Raw genomic sequence first — 23,569 nt, 5'->3', positions numbered from 1 at the left:
TAAAAATGTACTTTTTTTCTGTTTGGGCTGCTTTTGCACTTTGTACATTTACTGCTTATTAGTGGGTTAGTTAACTAATACTGTAAGTTAGTTAGTGCTCCTGTCTAGCCGCATAGGACCTGGTGAGTAAAGTAAACCCTTTTTGGATTGAAAAGTTTGAAATGCTTTACCAATAGACATGCTAGGCTTAGAACATGAAACATTTAAAAAGCTACATAAAATCCAGTTTTGGCTTTCCATTACTTTTTTTTTTTGTAATGGCTCTAATACATTATAGCATCTATCTATCTATCAATATCATGCACTTTAAAGGTTTGCACTCTTTAGTAACTTCTTCCATTCTCCATTTTCATTTCTTGTTTTCTGTGGTGGTGTCATGTACCACTGCTGTCTGATCAAAGACCTCTGTAGCTGCATGTGATAATGAATTGTTTTAGCATAATTGTGATTGTTAAGATACCCAGTGCGTGCAGAGCCCTTTTTGGCCTTGAAAGCCCTGCAAGTTGATTTTCATGACCACTTAGCCAAGCTTAAGTTTTTATTTTCCTCTTCTCTCTGGCTATCAGACCACAGCAATTGTGGCTATCAGACGGCAGCATTGGAATTGCTGTTATAAACATAACAGACTTAAATAATTAGTTTAGTTAAATAGATTTTAAGCAATACTTAAGGACTCTTCCATTTCTATTGCTTATTTATTTGCTTGCATTTATTATTTATTTATGTATGTTTGGTAATCTTTGAAAGTGTAATTTTTTTTCTTAACTTCATGTGAAGCAAGTCGAGCTACATGCTTTGTATGAAAATGTGCTGTATAAATAGGTGGATAGATAGATAAAATAAAATACATGTTGTTATAATTTGCCAGTTGACAGCAGAGGGGAGTAAAACAAAAACTGCAGTCAACATCATTACTGGATGAAACAAACCTCTGGGAGTCCATACTCAGTTATAAGTGATATGGCTCCCACAGAATGAGTGGTTAAAGTCAAAGGCAAATCATGACCCAGGGACGGGCAAGAGGCTAAAACAGAAAGAAAGAGTGAGAGGGAGAGAGAGAGATTGTATTCCAGCAAAACATAAAGCAGTAAATCATGATCTAAGAAACAAGCAAAAAGTCCTAACACTGTCTTTATGGAAGCATCTTTTGGAAGGTGCTTACAGCTGTGTATATACATTGCTTAAAGATTGGTATTAGACCACATGGTGGCATCCCCACGCTGTTGCTAACAATAATTGTTGTGGTGGTGGTTGGGGAGCATACACTGATTACAGTTTGTTACCACAACCACCACACAATAAACCACCTCGATTGGGATCTGAGAGCAGCCGTGCAACGGGTGACACCTCAGCACCACACTGAACAGAGTGAGGCATTTTACAGTGGCTGGAGTGCCAATCCTGCCATGAACCCCCAAGTTTTCCATTCAAGTTTGAGGACCTGTTTACAGGGTTGGTGGCCATCAGAAAACCCTACTAAAATGGCATTGTTTGATCAAAGACCTCTGTACATTAGAGTACATTTGAGGGTCAGCACAGGTTGGAAGGCTGGGAGACAAAGTCAGAGAGGTGAGATTGTGTTGGTTTGGACATATGCAGAGGAGACATGCTGGGAGAAGGACATTAAGGATAGAACTGCCAGGCAAGAGGAACAGAGGAAGGCCTAAGCGAAGGTTTATGGATGTGGTGAGAGAGGACATGCAGGTGATGGGTGTAACAGAACAAGATGGAGAAGACAGGAAGAGATAGAAAAAGATGATCCGCTGTGGCAACCCCTAACGGGAGCAGCTGAAAGAAGAAGGAGAAGAAGAACATACTAAGATGTAAGGTGAAACTTGATTAAATTTGATTTGTATTCATATTCATAAATATGATGGCATTTTTTTAAGCCTTTGCGTGGAACTGAAGTAAATCACAGACATACCCTAGGGGTTTATTATGGGGTTTTTGCTTTTGCTTTATGATGTTTCTAATTATAGCCTTCTTCTATTAATATGCTAAGGCATTTTTTAGAGGAAATAATTATTTGCTGTGCAGTGTGGTCTAATTTAGAGCAATTAAATTCATAGTTTGAACATGGTTGTATAATAAAGCACCTGAATCCTCATATTAGTAACACTGATAACACTTTAGTTTAGATACTGCAAAAATGCATCCATTACTCATACTGTTATGCAGCAAGACCTTTATAAAGGCTTCTTTTGATCTTAATAAATCTTACAAGGCATCAGTAAAATATATTTTTCAGATCTCTCTAACAGGGTCTAATAAAATAATCTCACTTTGGGATGGTTTGAGGTGACTTAAGGGAGACATGTTTCTCTTGTTTTTGCATACTTATTGGGCTAGAAATTGGTGCTTTAAAGTAAGGGATATTTCTGTGTGTTGGTTTTAAAAGAAAACATAACACGTCAATAATAAATGGAAAAGCCAATAGTTGAAGGGACAATAAGTACCCTTTGTTTCAGAGTGGGATAAATGAAAAGGCAAGCTTCCTGAGTAGTCCTGTTACAGGTTATTGTTGGTAGCTATCTACAGGACATACGTAGACATTTACTTGTCTCACAAAAGACTCACCTGCTTTGAAGATCAGACTGCTTTGATTGGTATCTCATCATCATGCTGTACAGTATTGTGATATCAGAACTGCCTGCTTACTTAGAATTTTTTTTAATTTACTTCCTTTGTAATGAGAAGTCAAGTAAAATGACACCTTTTATTGGCTAACTAAAAAGATTACAATATGCAAGTTTTCGAGACAACTGGGACCCCTTCTTCAGGTAAGATGTAATTACTGAGTTGCCTCAAAGCTGGCATATTGCAATCTTTTTAGCTAGCCAGTTCAAGGCGTCATTTTGCTTGACTGCTCATTACATACATAATGGCTAACACAGTATACAACACCCCTTTACTTCCTTTGAAAATTAACAAGTTCTGGTGACGTTGGACTCTAATCAGCATATGTACATCTTGATAGTAAGCAACAATACATTGTTGAACCAAAGGAAATTGGTGTGTTCCATTGTTTAAGCGATCATCATGTTGATATTGAAGCAGTTATATATCTCTGGGTAAATGAGAATAAAAAATATAAAGTATGGTGATAGATTCTTGACTTCCTCCTGCTTCTGTTATGCTTTTAACACAATATCACTTTAGCAGCAGTGGCTTTTTACCTAAACCAGGTTATCCTAAGCCAGAGTCCGGTAACACATACTTCAGTATAAAATAACTTGTGAACTGATAGATTCACAGGTTTTATCAGTTTATTAAAAGCTCTTAATATTAGACATCTTACATTTACACTGTAAGTGCCTTATGGGATTGTCTGGCATCCTCTCCAGAAAGAAAGGTGGTCCTTTGCCAGAAGAACAGCAATGGACTGGCATCTTGACCAGGTTGGGAATTGATCCCCAGCCTGGGTGTGTGCAGCAACGCACTGTGCATACTCAGTGCATACTCCCGACTCCTCTCTCTGTCTCTCAGTCTGGAAGGGAAGCCAAAATGATGAAAGGATCAGAGGAGTTAGAGTGTTGAGAGTATTTACTCCCCTAACACACTAGAGGGCAGCATCCATGTGTTACTGCTCCCATTTTCCAGACCACAGGGCAGGGCTGGGAATCGTAGTCCCATGGATCAATCCTGCTAGGTCTCGTGGATGCCTCCATGGGGAGCTAGGGGGAATGGTCATCCATACTTTATGACATTTTCCATCTTTAGACTTTGCTTAAATACCAGAAGTACTTCCAGGGTCAGGCTTAAAAGGAGCCCTCCACTTCACCTTGCACTTGTGAGGAGGAAGAAGAGTTGGGAGGAAGAGAAGAAAGACATAGGTTAAACCCTCCCTGTATATAGAGTACAGTGCTGTGTAAGGTGTCTGAATGAAATAAAAATCATTATATTTGAAGCCGCTCAGTGATGCTCCCCATCTGTCACAGCACATACAAGATTTCTGCTTTCTACTTTGAGTTTACAACATTTCTTTAAAAGTGCTATTTTTTTCCTGCAAAGTACTACCAATTTTCATAAGCAGTGAAATAAAAAGATAAATAAACTGTCACCCTTTACAAAAACAGTTCATAAAATTGAATATGCAGTATAATTCATAATAATACATATAATTGTTCTAATCAAATATACTGTATGTAATCATACTTTTATTTTACAATGATAACTGCTACAATTGTTAAAATTTCACTATCATAAAAAGTCATTCAGCTGCTTAGGTTTACACAGTATAACAACAACACTTTTTATCAAGTGACAAATTCATACAGTTATGTTATTTTATCCAGGATATTACCTCTGCGAATGTATACAGACTTTATATTCAAAATAAATGAGGAATTAGACATACCAGTTAGTATAGAGAGTGGTAATCGTCTGATCCCCCATGCTATCAAGAGGCTGAGTTTGTTGCAAAAGAACACTTTTAACCAGGCGGGTGACATCCACATTGATGTATCTGGAGATCATGTGTAAAGACTCCACATAAGCCCTGATGCTCACCAGAAGCTCTGAGGGTCTTGTTATCTCCAGAGTGGCTTGGTTGTAATTCACCATGTTTACAATTGACCTGTAAATGGTAGAAACAAGATCAATGATCTTCTCTTGGCAGGAAAAGGGTCTGATTATGGTGTCTGATGAATTTTGTTTTGAATTCATTTAACCATTCTAGAAATATATAGCACTTTAAATTATATTATTCATCTTTGTACAAAATTTCTTTCTGAATATACAGGTTAAGCCAAAATGAAGTACCACATTTGTCAAGGTCATTGTGAGAGGTAGAGGCAGCCAAGTGGGGGTCCTTTGATAGGCGATCCCTTGTAGTTTTCAGTTGGCAACATGCCTTGGTCCGGTGCGCACTGTACTTTCGCTGTCGAAGCGTTCTTCAAAAGCAACAAATCTATCATCACTATGTAATGTGCCTTCCAAACGCACTTCAGCATTCTTCCTAATGGTGACGTCCCAAATCAGAAAACGATTCTTCAGTGGGTGGCTAAATTTAGATAGAATTGAACAGAAAATCTCCAGGCCATCCTCGGACTGTACAAAAGGCTGCAAACATCCAAGCTGTAAGGGAATCAATTTTGCAGTCTCCTAGATGTTCAGCACACAAACCTGGTTCTGCCTTAGACATTTACAACAAGACTTTCAAGAAGATTATTTCATGAGGACCTTAAGTTCCATTGATACAAAATGTTGGTATTGCAGGAACTCACTGAGAGAGACTGGGAGAGCCGTACAGAGTTGTGGGTGAACATTCTGCAAACCATTCATCAAGATGCCATTGTCATGTGACGTCAGCTATGAGGCACATTTCCATTTGAATGGTTGTGTAAATAAGCAGAACTTTAGCTATTATGCTGAAACCAACCATCGTGAACTTCATCAGAGACCCCTGCACAGTGAGCGTGTTACAGTTTGGTGCGCCATTGCAGAATTTGGCACTGTAGGCCCTAATGTTTTTGAGGAAGGGGGAGCAACAGTCACCATTACTTCAGAAGGTCACATTGAAATGCTAGAGAACTTTGTGTGGCCCCAAATGGAAGAAATGGATGTGATGGATACCTGGAGCAACAGGATGGAGCAACAGCTCATACGGCCTGCGTGGAGATCCATGAAAGTTTTATGGGAGATGTTTACAGGGAAGCTGATCTCCCTGTGCAGTAATGTCGAGTGGCATTCACGTTCGCCTGATCTCACTCCGTGTGATTTCTTCTCAAGTCGAAGGTATACACACACTGACCTCAAAACCTTGAATTCCTCAAGGACGCTATTCGCCATGAAATTGCCGCTATTCCCCTTGAAATGGCCAAACAAGTCATGGGAGTGTTCAGAAATCATCTCAAAGAGTGAATTGCTAATGATGGCCACCACCTCAAAGACACCATTTTTAAAACACAGTGAAAAAAATCTATTTTGCATACCCTTGTCTTGTGTCGTAATGATATTTATTTTATCTTGTAGCATTTTTGTAGAGGAAATACTTGAAATGTAGTACTTCTTTTTGGCTCACCCTGTATTTACTGTAACCTATAAAAGGGGAAGTTCATAAGGGGAAGTAATAGTTAAATACAAATGCATTTCTGATTAAATTACTACATCCTTTCTGTTGAACTTCATACCTGGTCTTGCTGTAAGAAAGAATTGTATATAGAGTACAAAGAATTTTAATTGATTCCTGAACATTTAGAAAGTAACCTACACAACTGAAAGTGAAGGAATTAATTATAATTAAAATGATTTGATTTGATCAGTGACATTATGACGCTGCAGTGTTTACCTCCATTATGCTGAGGCTAAGGACTTTGAAATAAACATTAAATGGCATGTAGTTTAAAAATCTTTCTTTAGGAGGCCTTGGTATATAGACTGTGCTTGTCCATAAGTCTTTTTTCTTGAGAAATCTTGAATATTTTCATTGTTCAATGCAATTTTGTTAAGAATGATGCGCTTTTTAATAGTACATCGATCTAAAAGACTCTGAGACACACACTTATACCAGCCAGTTATCTTTAGAATGTAGAAAGAAAGCTGGAAAATCCACCCTGACAAAAGAAGGAATGACAAACTTCAAACAGATGATGATGGAGCTAAAGTTCAAATCCAGTCTTCAGGAGCTGTGAGGCAACGGTGCTAACCACAGCACCAGAGTGCCAACCTGAATAGAACAATTCATTTTTAGCTTTTGAATTTATTTTAAGATATGAAGGTTGTAACTTGAGTTATCAAACTGATTTATCTATTGGCCTTCTGTTAAAGAGTTCATAACTATATCTAATAGGTTTTGTGCACATCAGAGATCTTTTTATCACATAGCCAATTCTTTCAGCATGAACTCTAAGCTAGTTGACTTACCTGTTGAGACGTACTTCTAGTTGTGACAGCAAATGTTCCATGGGGATGATGACATGGTCCCACACTAAAATATGGGAGCAATTGTGGAAGGACCAACAAAGCTCAGTCAAGGCCAGATGTAGTTTGTCCATACTAGAAGAGCAGAGAAAAATAGTAAAAAATCACGAGGTGAAAATGTTCTTTAGGCATGTTGTTATAATTGGAACCATTCCAATAAAGCATTAAGATTTAGATTTGGGTTATCTATTGTACTGACATGGAATGAAAAGGTGACAGCGCTAGGAACTAGTAGGGACTTGGAGATGAAAACGTACAACCAAAATGGGGAGATAAACTAACTTGGGATAAAGGGCACAATACACCTTCAAAAAGTCAGTGTCTATAATCTGAGCAAAGGTCACAAAGAAAAGGCACTTGCAAAAAAAGTTTACATTTGTATCCACCAACTTGAACACTGATACCCGAGATTAGATAACACTGCACCAATGACATTATCCAATGAGACTTCTAAGACAGACCCCCTAACTGTACGCTTTGTATCAAGGCAACAAATACACTAATAGCAACAAGATGGCATTGTATGGACTCCAAAACATTACATGAAATAACAAGCTCAAAAACGAAACAAAAATAGAAAATAAAATTGAAACAAAATATTATGTGATTCAAAACCTCAGAACAAAATTAACTAGTGAGTCATTTTATAACAGGGTTCTGGGGGGTGTGTCAGCTAGCATAGGGAGCAAGGCAGGGTGAACACACACACCAAACACACACTGGGGACCAGTTTAACATCACCAATCCACCTACTCAGCATGTCTTTGGACTGTGGGAAGAAACTGGAGCACCCAGAGGAAGCTAAGGCAGATACAAGGAGAACATGCAAACACCACAGAGGGACGACCCAGGATGTGAACCCTGCAGTGGCGGATTAACCAATAGGCACATGTAGCATATGCTACGGGCTCCACAATTTCGGGGGCCCCCAAATGGTGGACCCAATATTTAATGAAAAAGTGTAGCATTGAAAAACTGGTCTTTAAAAATATTATCTTTATGTTTTTAAACTGTAAATTTCTTACACAACAAAACTTTAGGGGCCCAACACATAAAATTTGCATAAATATTATAAGATTCTTATTATAATCGAGAGTAAAATAATTATTTAGTCTGGTTTGAACTGTTCAGAATCTAAACTTCAGATGATGCAGACCAAAAGGGCCCCCAAATTTGAAATGTGCTACGTGCCCCCAAAGCTCTTAATCCGGACCTGGAACCCTGGTCTCCTTACAGAGACAGGCAGCAGCACTACCACTGCACCACCATGCCACCCATTAAACTAGTCAACCACATACATTTATTCAGCCTTAAACACATTCATAAAAAAACTGTAGTTCATGATGCCTTTTTATGGATGTATTGACTTTATAATATTTACAATTTCAACTTATTATATGATCAACATCTACAACAACTTAAAAACTTTACACATTTTATATGGTTTAGCTAGTGGTAAAATCAATCGTATTTAGTGATAGTGATTAACAGTATAAAATCTTATCCACTAGGCCACACAGCTTTTATTTATAAAGGAAACAAATATCATTATAGAAATACTAGGGGGTTCGCCCCCTGCTCACTTAACTTGCCAACCCCCCCAGCCTGACTTTGCGTCTCTGCCAGTACTTGCTGCTGCTGCCATGCTGTGTGATCTGCATCTCGTGCGGCACTTTGAACCAGGGTTATTATAGTTAACGAAAACTAAAATCAAAACTGAAACTATTATTAAAAAAACATTATCGTAAACTGAAATAAAATAATGAACAAAACTGAAATGAAAAACTGAAACTAAATGAAACTATTAAGGTAGCTGAAAAGACTACCTGAAATAAAATAATAATTTACTAAACATAATTTAAGTTTTCATTTTTGAATTAATTTTCTTGCTGTTAGTTTTTAACCTTTATAATGTTTAACTCTAAAACTGAAAGCCATCCACCACGAGCCGTGTTCACACTGCATTTGCGGTAAAAAGCGAGCAGAATATGCGTGTAAAGCCTGTGGAATGGCAAGCGATTTACGTGCTGCCTCTCTTTGCACTTGTTGTATATCAAGATGAAATTCAAACACCTGAAATCGGACTGTGCTGCTCAACAAAAACTTTTACCGTATGAACAGAAAAATCACGAGTGAGTTACGTTTCAGTTTATTTCTCAGGTGCCTGCTTTTTGTTGACTGTAATTCGCCTGCCACTTCGCACTCGAGGTATACAAAGTATAGAGAAAGAAAATACCGTGTGTGTGTGTGTGTGTGTGTGTGTATAAACACGATATCTCAAAAACACAACTAGATAGTTGTAGACATTTAGAGTAAAAAACCCTCACACCTTAAAATTCACCTAAAGTTCATTACAAATTGGACCATTCTGGGCAATAAAAGGAAAAGAAAAAAGTGGCAACAGTCAGCGCAGATTTTTTCAGCACAAATAACATAGAAAATATTTTAAAAATTATAAAATTGTGTAAAATTGTTCATATTCAGTACCTGGTTTTGATTATGCTTGTTTTTACCATACAAAAACAAAACCAAATAGTAAAGTGTGTTGTTTAGTGTAGTAAGCTTCCACTAACATTAAACTCATTTTATATCCAAACTTGTTAAGTGTACAGTTCTGTCTCATTGTGACACAAAAACTAAACTCCATAGTAGATCTTTAGCCATACTATAATTACTAAAACTAAAACTGAAACTAATAGATATAAAAATAAAATAGAAATGTCTTTGTAAAATAAAAGCTAAACTAAACTAAAAATACACAATGAAGGAAAACTAAAACTAAACTGAATTTCTAAGTAAGGTCAGAAAAAATATAGAAATAAAAACTAATATAAAAAGGCAAAACTATGATAACCTTGCTTTGAACATTTAAAACCCTTTGTCCCTACCCTTTGTCTTTTATTTCCGGCCCTGGGTGTGGTTAAATCCCTTGGCACAGTCTTGTCTCGCGGGATGTGAGTTCTTGATATTTTTTAGTTTATAATTTAAAAACAGAATAAGAATCTAAAAATCTAACAACATCACATTAAAATTCAATAAATTCTGAAAAGAATGATACCAAACATATATACTGTATGTAGGTTTTAAAATAAGCCGATTTAAATTGTGAAAAAAATGTGACATAAAATCATTGCACAAAATTGTTGCACTTTTAGGCTTAGGATTTTATGTATATAGAGTAGACAATGAAAACATTTTGTAATTACTGGGCACTGTCATATATATTGCCAATTATGCTAACTTGGGGAACATTTTACAGGTTTTGGGAACAACAAGATTATGTGGAAGACTAAGAGGGTAGCACCACCACTAACATATATGCCACATATTTCCCTACAGAGCAAGAGAAACCCATGGAGCATGTGATGTAATTTCCAATGCAATGTTCGAAGCATCCTTGTCATCGGGGTATCTAAGCCTTCACACATTCTGAAGTCGGCGTTCAGATTCAGATCAGGACTGAGGTCCTCCAGGTAGATTCTTTTTGAATGCCACATGCTTTTGTTTTCATCCTTTGGACACTATTATTAAACAAGGGATCCCTCATTTGACTGTTGTTTTATTCTGTTTACAATATTTGTATCATTTTATCCATAAAAGGTCATTTCCACATTCCAAAATTGTGTTGGTTAGGTTGGTTGGTGTCTCTAAATTGGCCCAGCAGGACGGAGTCAAGTGTGTATTTGTAAGTAAGGGGGTTCAGCAAAGCATTACTGTGACCTGCATTGGAATAAGTGGTCTTGGAAAATATGTGATTTTGAATCCTGGATCTGAAATATTCCTGTCAATTCATAGCTCTCTTCTACCAAATATTAAGCAATGCTCAAGTTGTGCAGTGTGAGTGCCAGACTGATAAAACAAGAATCATGAACACTAGAGTTAACACTTAAGCGATACACAAACAAATATATTGCAAATGTCCCCAGGAAATCTGTATTAAAATGGAAATGGTTGAATTTATAAAAGGAAGACCTTGTGACTGTCATCAGTCCTTTAATAATTTAAGAGTTGATTGGTTCAATTGATGCTTACTTGGTTACAATGAAGCGGTCTTTCCTTTGGCTTTCTGCTCCTGGTTTGTGGCTTGGAGTTTCGCCTTTTTTTGCTACCTGCTTTTTCTGTGTTTTATTTCGAACTCTGCTGATTGTATGTGCAGAGTGCTTAGGCAGTAGCTGTGGATGACAAATTCCAAAAAGTCACTTCTCACTCAAAGCAAACACTAAACAATCCCCCCTTTAGGGAAAACATTTAATTTAAAACTCACTGTAACGGCATGTTCAGACGTTCACTTATCACTTATGACTATAAGAGCAAAAGATGGATGAGAAAATAACTTCTATGTGCTCATGCTTCTGTCTACATACAGTAAACAACTTATGTGGTTAAATACTTATATATCATTTGCATGCTTACATTAACTGTTTATTGAAATAAATAGTATATTTAGGCACAAAATACTTCCTTATATGTATTTATCTGTCACCTGTTCAGTCTGCTGTCCCTAAGGCTTCAGAAAGTGCCACTGCGGTGGAAAACATCCTGCATTGTTCCTGTCCCAAAGATGGCAGGCGCCTCTTCACCTAATCACTACAGACCAGTGGCACCTAACTTCATGAAGACCTTTAACAGGCAGGTCCTGCACTATGTGGCAGACCACCTGGACTCACTGCAGTTTGCCTATCAGATAAAAACTGGATTGGAGGGTGTAATCATCTGTCTGCTCCACAAGGCATATTCTAACCTGGATAAAGCTGCCCACACTGTGAGGATGATGCATTTTGATTTCTCCAGTGCCTTTCATATAATCCAGCCATCCCTGTTAAAGGGTAAACTCAGAGATATTCAGGTGGATGAGCCTGTGGTGTCCTGGATGATGGACTCTGTCAGGCCGACCACAGTTTGTGAAGCTCAAGGACTGCGTGAGCAACACTGAAGCACCACAATGAACAGGCCTGTCTCCTGTTCTCTTCACTCTGTACACCTCTAACTATACAGTAAATATAAGAGCAGCTCGTGTCACTTGCAGAAATTCTCAGATGACTCTGCACTTATGACAGCGGTTCTCAAACTGTAACAAAAAAGGGGGCGCGAGTGTTGCCATATGTGGCATAATTTCACTATTCATAGGGAAATGTTAAACTTGCAGTGGTGTATCGGCAGCAAAAAATATAGGAATACATTTTATTAGGGGTTCAAAAAAACATTAGGGGGGGCGTGATTAAAACTGTTATGAAAACTCCGGTCGCAAATACTTAAAGGTTGAGAAACACTGATTTATGGGGTGCATTAGTAAAGGAGATTAAACAAAGAAGGGGAGTCAGGTGAAGAACTTTGTTTCTTGGTGCAAAGAAAATTTCTGCAACTTAACATCAGCAAAATCAGGAAACTGCTTATTGACTTTCACAGCACCAAAGAGTCTCTATGTGTGGTCACTCTATCTATCTATCTATCTATCTATCTATCTATCTATCTATCTATCTATCTATCTATCTATCTATCTATCTATCTATCTATCTATCTATCTATCTATCTATCTATCTATCTATCTATCTATCTATCTATCTATCTATCTATCTGCATATAAGGAAACATAAATAGCTTAATGGAAACTTGATCACAAGCTGTTTCTCAAATGAAACAATGAAGTTTTAGCTACAGGGGAAGATAGAAGAATTATCAGGAATTCGGCCATTCTAAGGTGATGAGATGTGGCTAAAACCAGCAGTGTCACATGTCTATCTGTTTCCTTTATAGTGTGGAATGTTCTAACTTGGAAGAAGAAATTCGACCATGACCAGATGGGAAGGCTGAACTGCCACCACTCCAAATGTATGAAAACCTGAGTGGAAGCAACACACCACTCTGCCACACTGTCTTTACTGTGTTCATATTCATCCTTTGGTGTGTCTTTAGATAAAAAAATGGGATTTATATCTGCAACTCCAAGCCCTTTTCATTCTTTCCATCTCTTTTACAGGGATTATTAGTTTGTTATTGTTGTAATGTGTGTAATATCTTAGTCTGTGCAGAGTTGGACTGCTGAGTAGGACCCTACCCTTAAAGAACACTGGAGTCAGTTAATTCAGTGCCTGCTGGCAAAGCACAAGCCTGCCCAACTATTTAGGGAAATCGTGGAGGACACGGCTCTTTGCTACACATACCGTATTTTAGTTAGGGCAAAAGGACAAACTCAGGCATCTTTTTAATATTAGCAAAGCAAAGTAATAAGTTCTGTATTTTTATCAGATGATGTATTATGAAAACTGAAATTTTATGTTTACCTGGTCACTTAGGTTGCGTTGCTCAGCACATAATTCCAGGAGAACATCGCAGGCCTGCTTGGAGATCTCATCCAGAAAACTGGCACAGTAGGTTAGACTCCTCTTTTCTAGCATTGGGGCCTGTTCATAAAAAGAGAAAAAAAAGTAAAAGCATTTAAAAGGACTTTGATGTTCTCTTATTAATCATTTATATGTAGCATTGTACTTTTTTTTAATCCAGGAAAACACTTTTGATAAACTGTGGTGCATTTAATATACTTTGATGTATTTTATATGAGCTTGATTTGGTGATATGAGCTGCAGTATGTTGTTGGTTCATACCGGCCAACCTGTAGTTACAACGTAGGTTTAATTATGAAAAGTAATGGCTTATGTGCGCTCAAATTATGCACCCACCTTTTCTCCTTCTGTCTGTGTGTTATTAGTATATGCTGAGGGTGCACACCTTAAAAAGTCCTTTGACATTATGTCTTCCATTTCATAGAATTGCTCTTTAGGTCAGCAGTCCAGCTCGCCTTTTGTTGATACAGACTGATGAAAGCACAAGAAATGTCCAGTTTGTTATGTTTAAAAAGAGCTACTCTACCTTACAGTCTTTACCTACCTTTGTAACCAGTTCTAGAAACACTATGTTCATCATATATTTTGCATAAATGATAGCTTCGGAATAAACAGTATATTTTTTACTTTCTCGTATACGAAGTATAGGGAAAGTACTGTAATCGTCCAAAAATTCGAAGTCGAAATTTTGATGAATCTCAATATAATAGACCTCCCTGAGTCTGAAAATACCATTTTTGGAATTATGTCTGTGTGTGTGTAAACATAATAACTTGAATACGTTTTACTTAGATCCACCAATTTTTACACACAAGTATTAGATACAAAACGTAGATTTCTATTAACTTGTGGGCTATTTCTGCTAACAGGAAGTGGTACTTTACCTTTTATTCATGCAGCTGCCGACTCCGATTTATTCAACTTTACTTTTATAATAATTGTCAAATATATTATTAATTTGATTTGATTTGTTGTTGATGGTTCTTTAATGTACATAATATAAAAAAATATATAAAAATATCATCAATATCCATCCCCATATCTGAGTATATGAGAGAGTCTAGTGGAGAGCACTCCTGATTTTTCTGATCATTTTCAGCCTATTAGCCAAAATTTAGCAGCAGGCATCATAAGCAGCGCAGTGATTTAGTGTGGACTCACCTCCTCTGGACACATGCTGTGAGTGGACGTGTGAAAGTGGGAGCAGACTTGAGGGAAGGAGATGAGGTACTTCTGCTCCTGGATGTCATCGTTGCACTGGTGGAACATCTTCTCAAAAACACGAGGGTAGAAACTGTAGAAAGACATTGAATGTCATTTTACTAGTACATCTCAAATAATAAATTATCCAAAAAACGATATCTTTAGTAAGAAAATGCCTGAATTATGTTGGCTAGTAATTGTATTTAAGGAATTAGCTAAATTCCAGTTGGAATGGGAATTAAAAATATGGTCAAAAATGAAGGGAAATTAACTGAGTTAAGGATGGAACAAATGTATTTGTTTTATGCAACATTGCTTTGTTAGTGTTGTTTTGTTTTTGCTGTGTATTTGTAATATCGGCGGTTTTTGGTAATTGTTTGTAAAAATGCCTATAAAGGATGAGATTGAACAGGTTGCTTAAAAGAAGGAAGCTGCGTTTTAACAGTAAGCATACCATCTTTATAAAATCTTAGATTTGAACAACCTAAGAGTAAAGAGAACACAAGAAACTTGTTCTACTCACCACACACCAGGTCAGATAGATAACGCTTGTTCTACTCAAAGGACACCAGAAAAGAACCAGTTTAAACTGATCTCCACATGTTTGACCTAGCTGAGGAGCTATGGTGGACAGATGGACTGGTAGAAGGACACAAGTTATGACTAAACACAAGTGGTCAACGGAAATGACGCCTGAATAAGAGGAGGTGGCTCTACACTACAATGTCCCATTGGTTCAACATGTTCATTGGGACACAGCAGCACTGGGAAAAGGCAAGAGAAGAGCGACGAGGCTGATTGAGGGCTACAGGGGATGAGTTATTAGGAAATACTCAAAGAGCTGAGCCTTTACAGTATAAACAAAAGAAGATTAAGAGGAGACCTGACTGAAGTTTTTAAAATTATGAAGAGAATTAGTGCAGTGGATCAAGACGGTGACTTTAAAATGAATTCATTAAGAGCACGGGGACACAGTTGGAAACTTGTGAAGGGGAAATTTTGCACAAACTTTAGGAAGTTTTTCTTTACACGGAAGACCACAGACACTTGGAATAAGTGACCAAGTAGTGTGGTAGACAGTAAGACTTTAGGGACTTTCAAAACTTGACTTGATGTTATTTTAGGAGAATTAAGTGGATAGGACTGGCGAGCTTTGTTGGTCTGAACAGCCTGTTCTTGTCCAGATTGTTCTAATATTCTCATGTTCAAGAAGTACATCAAGGAAGAGCAAAACAGGCATAAATTTAGGCTAATAGAGAAACTCAGAGCCTCTGTCATTCCATCCATTAGAGACTATACCAAGTCAGAGATCAGTCAGCTTACTAAGACGAAGAGCCACCTGGTTATCTGGGAATATTGGATGTCTAAACAGTGGCGTAGCTCGAGTTCGCGCCACTCGGGACGGGGCGGGGCTTCAATTTGCTGCCCTCCAACATATCTGAATATGTTAACCTATTGAAATAGAAAATTAAAATGACGTATAGAGAAAAATTAAGATACATTTTGCATAGATTTATTTATATACAGAGAAACAGCAATATTTTTTTCACATATAATTATTTATAAGCATCAACTAGACAAGAATATAGTACAGACGCACTGATAAGCCGTGTTCTGATTATTAGTTTAATATAATTACGCTGCGAAAACCAGAACCAGTGTGGTGTACAAGTGATAGGTGGGGATGAGCAAGAACGCATTCGGATTGATAACGAAACGAAATTATACATTATGAATTAGTTGTTTATCTTCCTAGAAATTATTATCGGTGTAATGTTTCTGTTTATTTTTGTTATTGCCTCATAAATTTCAACTGCCGTGTCTGATGCCGTCACAGAAGGACCGTCTGAAAATGATTTTTGAAACATATGTGGATGAAAATCGGAGAATTTGACTTTTTTCATTCATGATATTTTTCCAAATCCTGCTGCTTACACGTGAAGTGTTCTGAGCCTTTTGGCCAATAATGCCGCCCCCTCCGCCCGCCCCTAGCTATGCCACTGTGTCTAACCTCCTAGAAGAGGAGCCGTTATCTATCCAGGTTTAACTTGGTCATTTTTGTCACTTTTCTACTGTTTTGGGCACATTTACAACAACAACATTTATTTCTAGAGCACATTTTCATATAAATGATGGAGTTCAAAGTGCTTTACAAAATGAAGAAAGAGAAAAAAATGACAAAATAAATAAGAAAATAGAATTAGGGAACACTAATTAACATAGAATAAAAGTAAGGTCAGATGGCCAGGGAGGACAGAAAAAAAAAATCTGCAGGGGTTCCAGGCCACGAGACCACCCAGCCCCCTCTAGGCATTCTACCTAAAATAAGTGGCTCCAATCAGTCCTCATGGTATTCAGGGTTCACATGGAAGAACTTGATGATGATGGTCATGTGGACTTCTGGCCTTTGATCCATCAATGTAGGAACCTTACATTAGATAATGTTCATTTATAATATAGAAATAAAATTGTAAACCTTTTCCACAGCTTGTTTTGGTTTTTAATAGGATGTTAAGTTTAAATATGAGGGCTTTTGTAAGGATCTGAGGTACTCTGATGAGGTCGATGTAAAAAAGAGTATGAAAGTGAGAACAGTGCCACCCTGGGACCCTTCCACAATACCACAGCCTCAGTTGCTCTCTTTATCTTGGCATTTTGTAAGGTTCTGAAATTTTAATAATATTCTTGTGCCTATATGCTCGGATATTTTACACAAGTTATAATTTTCTGCATCTCTCTTATACACATTTAATAAATTATCAAAATGCAAACTTTTCTGTATTACAGTTTTTGTTCTGAAATAGTTTAATGCTGACAATGCCTTTGTTTGTGACAGTGGCAAGAAAAAGGACAAAAGATATTCTCTTTCTTCAGTCCCTGAGTAAGAATAAAATTCATCAGAGAACTAGGTGTTGAAAGTTGTGGTAATTTAAAGCAAAAAAGTAACAAAAAATAAGGAAAGTATTATTTAAAGGGTTTTCATTTTATTTTCAAGAAATCTATAATGATTACACCAGGGTGGGTGTCTTTCAGAGTACTTTGGTTTTCTCCAAAATCCAAAAGACATGTGTCTTAAGTTAATTGGTGACTATAAATGTGTTTGGGGGTGGCATTGTAGAGTACTGGTTAGTGCTGCTACTTCAGGAGTTCAGATGCTGCACCTGGTGATACATGTGGAGTGTGCAAATTCTACCCACATCCGTGTCGGTTGTCTATTAACAAAGTACATACAGCTTGAGCTATTTCACCACTGTAAAGTCGCACCTTCGTGTGTGAGTGTAGCCTGCAATACATTGGAGCTTTGCCCACTGCTGTTTCCTGCCTTCCTGGTCCTGCTGGCTCTTCCCCCCCCATGACCCTGAACGGATTAAACAAGTTTGTGAATAGTTTGGTGGATTGGCTTCATGGGAGCATTTGTGGAGAACTGGAGCCAATCTTGCAACATTTTGTCAGGAGGAAGAAACCCAGCATGGACTTGATAAATTTATAGTGTCACATACGTGCGATTAGGGAACGATTAAAGGGCTTGAATAAATGTAATTCCACACCTGACCGGGGGGGTGGCGAAGTGCACTGATTCTCTCTCTCAGTTCCTTGTAGACCATTCTTGGAAAGTCCCGCCCGGTTTTGGGGCAACCAATGACATCACATCTGGTTCCGGTGCTGCCGACACCGTCACTGCCGCTTTCCGGCCCTGATGACATCACTACCTCTACTTGCATTTTAAGACAGCAGTCAGTTCTGTTTTGGACTCAGTCGTGGGAACATGTCTGTTCTTTTTGATCGATTTTGCAGCCGGGAAATATTATATGGGTGGCTGCCCCAAACCTTTCCAATGACTCTCTGTTGTTCTTGTGACAATAGGTAATCCCCATTATGATGTTCACCTGCATCCAGCCCTTCTAGCAGCTCCTCCAACTTAGAGGGAAAACTTGGGTCTTTGTGGCAGGATTGTCCCTACAGGCACTATAAACAAACTTCACACTATTCCAGTGTGGTGCTGAGGTGTTACCTGCTGCTGTTCCCAATCCATGTGGTTTGTCGTGTGGTGGGTGTGACCCCCTCTTCTGTTGTGTCACCCTCCTATACCGGCCTGTATTGTTCAGAGTTTTTGAATAGGTGGACTGGTGCACCTTCACTCCAGTTTCAGCTACTAAACCTTGGAACTCCTACAAAACACTTTTCAGCCTCGACTCTCACAAATTTAGACAGACTACCATTTTCACAGCACCCATTGGAACATCTAAAGCCTTTGAAATTGTATACTTTTCGTAACTGATGCATTGTTCTTGTTTTAACAATAGCAACTTTGGAGTGCTCTTTAGTTTTTCATTTTCACAGCTCTTCAGATTCACAACCTGATTAATGATCCCTTAAGCCAATGCCACATTACGCAACTTCGAGTTGTTAGATATGTCAGACTTGCTGATTGCATCTGCTGTTCTTGTCACTGGACCATGTCAATTTACACGATTGAAAATCCCTGGTCATGCCAAATTTATTGACTGCAAGCTGACCTTCCAGCACAGTTGTGTTTGCCCCTCTTTGTGATAGCCAATAATGTGCTGCCTGATGGAGTCGGTGCTGTACCAAAGGGTAACAGGTATGGCGAGTTTAGCCATAGTCTCAGATTTCAATTTCTCATTCTGTAGTGGTATGCAAAACATGAGACATAAGACAGACGAGCTTCTCTTCTGCTCGTGAAGTCCAAAACAGCCATGTTACTTATTCTTTGACACTGCATTATATGTCTTGTACTCCCAGAGGAGCATTCATTGCTTGTCAGCCTTCATGCACACATAGCCCACCCCTACAGCTAAAGACAAAATCAAACCAATTTTTAACTACTCCATACTAGCTGAAGTGTGTTGCCTGGTGTGTCGGACTACATGACTGACCTGCAAAGGAGCACAGCACCAACAGACACGACCTCACTAGGCTACGGCTGAAAATGACTGGCAAAGTCGTCTCTGACATAACGTTAACTTGTTAAATAATACATTTTATTTATTGTAGGTGCCTTTCTAAACACTCAAGGACACCGAACAATAGATAAAACACAGATTATAAACAAAACTAAAATACAAAAATTAAAATCAGGCAGAGCAATTGTAATCAAAGAGAAAAAGCAGTCTTAAACAAATGAGTTTTAAGTTTAGATTTGAAAAGTGAAAATGATTCAATATTTCTAACCTCAGGTGGTAGTGAGTTTCAGTTGCTCTGCTCCCCATGGTGGTAAGACGGACGAAGGGGACAGTCAAGTGGATGGAGGAAGAGGATCTAAAGGTACGGGAGGGAATGGCAACATGGAGGAGTTCAGACAGATATGGAGGGGCGAGGTTGTGAGGAGCCTTAAATGTTAACAGGAGAATTTTGAATTGAATGCGGAACTGAACTGGAAGCCAATGAAGCTGCTGCAAAACGGGAGTGATATGGTGAACAGAGGGGGTTCTAGTAATGATGCGGGCAGCTGAATTTTGGACTAGTTGCTTATAGAGAGATTTGCGAGAAAGACCAAAGAAAAGGGAATTGCAATAATCCAGACGAGAAGTGACAAGGCTATGAACGAGGATAGCAGTGGTGTGGGGAGTGAGGGAGGAGCGAATACGATTAATGTTACGCAAGTGGAAATACGCAGACTGGGAGATGTTATTGATGTGGGACTGAAAAGATAAAGTACTGTCAAGGATGACAGCCAGACTCTTAACCTGTGGGGAAGGGGAGACAGAGGAATTATCAATAACAAAAAATAAAAATGATCAGTCTTGGATAATGGTGATTTTGTACCAATGAGGAGAACCTCAGCTTTTTTACTATTTAATTTAAGAAAATTTGAAGAAAACCGGGATTTGATTTCTGCTATGCAATCAATAAGTGAGGAGGGTGGCAAGGAAACAGTAAGGTTTGCTAGTGAGGTAGAGCTGGGTGTCATCAGCATAACAGTGGAAGCTAATGTTATATTTACAAAAGATATTTCCACGGGGAAGGAGGTAAATAATGAAAAGGAGGGTCCCCGGGACAGAGCCCACCTGAAGCAACAGCGGTGGGTTGGGATGTGAACGTTTTAAACTGAACGGAGTGCAGCCGGAGTGCGGCCTAAGAGGTAGGATCTGAACCAATGAAGCTGTTGGTTTTTATATCCATAAAATGTGTCTGGCATTATAATGACTCATTAATGGAGGCCACATGGGAGACAATGGTGTCCTTATTAGGCTTTTTCTTTCTCAACCTTTGTAAATAACATAGTTCCTATTTCTCCTCTTAAGTTTAAACAATATTACATAAAAAAAAAAAACTAATTGAGAGCTTCAGTGCTTTGGAAAAAAAGGTATCGCATTACTCAGAACTGCAGCGTAAAACGTATGATCCAATAAAAGTGGAGAATTTGTCAGTGGTCTGAGTATCTTTACACAGTGCTGTACTATTTTATCACTATACACTTTTTGAAAAACAACAAAAGGGTGTAACTAATCTTTTGGTTTACATTTTCTGCAGAGAAAGAAAATTGAATTAGTTATGAATTATAACAAACCACAAAATTGATAGATCAGAGGTTTCCTCAAGAAGACCTTCAACATTATCTATCATCATAGTGTGGAAGGCAATCATGTTCATCAGACGGGCCAGTGCAGGATAGTCTCGGAGACTCAGGGGAGCCTTAGCCACACTGGTGTATGCCTGGGAAAAACAAACATTAATTAAGAAATAGCTCAGGAGGAGTGGTGTGATTAATAAAAGCATTAACATATCTGGCAGGATTTATTACATAATTGATATATCATTGATACCAATAATATACAGCGCACATAAATAATAGACTCATCAGCTAAATCAATCTTTGGTTTTAAATAATTATTTAAGTCAAGTTTTGCCACCTAAATAAATTAAGTAAATCCTACTTAAAAATAATATGCTATGTTCAGGGTTGCCAGGTCCTTAAGAAATGTATAGCCAAGGACAGCTTAAAAATAGCAAATTTGTCCCCCCAAAAAAATAACCCAATACCTGAGGTAGACAAAATGAGACAGCAGAAGATGAGTGGGCAGCGTCAGGAGCAAGAGGGTTAGGTGAACACCAGCGACAGAATGGGTATGTGCCATCACACAACGGTCTTAAAAGTGCGACTAGTAAAAATGCAATGGTTGGGAGGAATTGGAAAATAGCCCAACATATTGCTTTTTTTTTAATCCCAAAAAATGAAAAAGCCCATTTTTTTCTGAAGATGCCGATCAAAAATGGCCCAATTGGTAAGGAAAACCACTGACCTGGCAACACTGTTTGTGTTATTTTTATTTTTTTTATAAAACAGGTTATTGACTTTTGCTGCACCGAACAGTCCATTCACTATTCAGGGAGTGGATGTAGAGGTGGTCTATTTCTACAAGTACTTTGGGGGTCCACATCAATGACAGGTTGGACTGGTCTCCAAGCAAAGAGGTACTATAGAAGAAAGGGCAGAGCAGACTCTTCTTCCTTAGGAGACGGCGTTCTTTAAATGTGGGAAGTGACATCCTTCACATCTTCTACAACTCTGTGATGGCCAGTGTAGTGTGCTGGGCTGGTCACATCACTTCAAGAGAGGACCATAAAATCAACAAGCTAATTAAAAGGGCAGGCACAGTTATGTGCCACATTCTGGACCCCCTGGAGGTCATAGCTAAGGACATTATGAACAATGCTGCACATCATCTCTGTGACAAAAGGCAGAATTAAATGAATCATAGGGTCCTAACCTGTAGCCTGAACCAGTCCAGTCTCATTCCCTGCAAATCAAACTGTTCACCGCTCTCCACTGAAATAAAAACAAGTTAGGTTAGAAAATCGTCATTTTCTTGGATGCAAGCACTGCATACGAAGACAAACATTTAATCCACAACAATAAAAACTATAAAAATAGAAATGAAGCTGCAGCATAGGTAAGATTTTGTGTATCAAAAGGTACACTAAGAAATAAGCAAAATATTTATAAATGAGAAGTAAGTTATAAGTCAGTAACTGAAAACCTTACCTTGTTTCACAGACATTGAGGACAAAGATGACACAAAATATGACATCAGTATGGACTCCTCCTCTGGACAAACAGGGAGATTCTGTAAAGGGAATGTACACCATATATTCAATGTTAATAATATACAACTGTCTGGACTGAAACCCTGCCTTGTGCTTGATGCTGCTGGGATATGTTTCAGCCCCTCTCAATTCTAAATTGGGTAAATAAAGATTGGAGAATGTTCTGTTATGTTATAACTGGCAGAAAACAAATACACCATCTCCATTCTGTGTCATCTGCCCATTGCACATGTCTTCTATTCACCACACCTCACGCCTCTCTTTAATAGCAGAAGGTATAATTCCAGCATAATTCTACCATTTGCGTTGGAGTATACCATCATACACCTTCTCAACACTACTTTCCAGTTATTTATCTCTAATATAAAAAATGGACACATTTTACCCATGTGTCAGTGAAATGACACCTTTTATTGGCTAAGCTAGAAAGAGGAGCTTGATTACATCTTGCCTGGAGAAGGGGCCTGAGTTACCTTGAAAGCTTGTATATTGTAATATTTCTAGTTAGCCAATGAAAGGTGTCATGTTGTTTAACTTCTCAATACATCCATAATAGCCAAGATGGTACAACAACCTAGTACTACACCCAGGTGTCAGCAAAGTTTCTAAATGCAGTTTTAACACCCACAAAATGATATTTTTAAAGAGTTGACACAGGCATGTAATGCAATAATACTTAATCAATACTTCATCATCGATAATACATCATTGACATACATAAATACACAATTTAGGTCAAGCAAACAATAAAGTGAGAATATTTTAAGTTAACTGACATGAAACCATGACAATACAGGTTTGTTAAGATAATAATAATAATAATAATAATAATAATAATAATAATAATAATAATAATAATAATAAACATGACAGTCTGTGATTTCTTTTGCCAAATTTATGTTGCTCATTTCCTGAGTCCATTATTATCGATTTACTTATATTCACATCAGGTTGCATGGGACACATCTGTAAGCTGAGAGAATTATGGCTCTGTTCATGTGCAAGCCTAGGTTGGTAATTCCCAGGATTTGATT

General features: G+C 38.0%; 1 protein-coding gene across 1 annotated transcript in view; it reads right to left on the bottom strand.

Moving 5' to 3' along the window:
- nckap1l (NCK associated protein 1 like) overlaps positions 1–23,569 on the bottom strand; it is a 90,663-nt gene that overhangs the window by 26,055 nt on the left and 41,039 nt on the right. Inside the window, exons 14-21 of the mRNA XM_051925028.1 lie at positions 22,474–22,555; positions 22,199–22,257; positions 20,998–21,143; positions 14,424–14,556; positions 13,203–13,322; positions 10,954–11,093; positions 6,865–6,996; positions 4,358–4,576 (exon numbers count right to left, since the gene is read on the bottom strand). Of these exons, the coding sequence (XP_051780988.1) occupies positions 4,358–4,576; positions 6,865–6,996; positions 10,954–11,093; positions 13,203–13,322; positions 14,424–14,556; positions 20,998–21,143; positions 22,199–22,257; positions 22,474–22,555 (1,031 nt within the window). The remainder of the gene's footprint in view (positions 1–4,357; positions 4,577–6,864; positions 6,997–10,953; positions 11,094–13,202; positions 13,323–14,423; positions 14,557–20,997; positions 21,144–22,198; positions 22,258–22,473; positions 22,556–23,569) is intronic.

Source organism: Erpetoichthys calabaricus, chromosome 3 (genome assembly GCF_900747795.2).
Source record: "Erpetoichthys calabaricus chromosome 3, fErpCal1.3, whole genome shotgun sequence".
NCBI lineage: Eukaryota > Metazoa > Chordata > Cladistia > Polypteriformes > Polypteridae > Erpetoichthys > Erpetoichthys calabaricus.
Note: the sequence above shows the minus strand (reverse complement) of the source record. Positions and strands in the feature narration are given on the sequence as shown.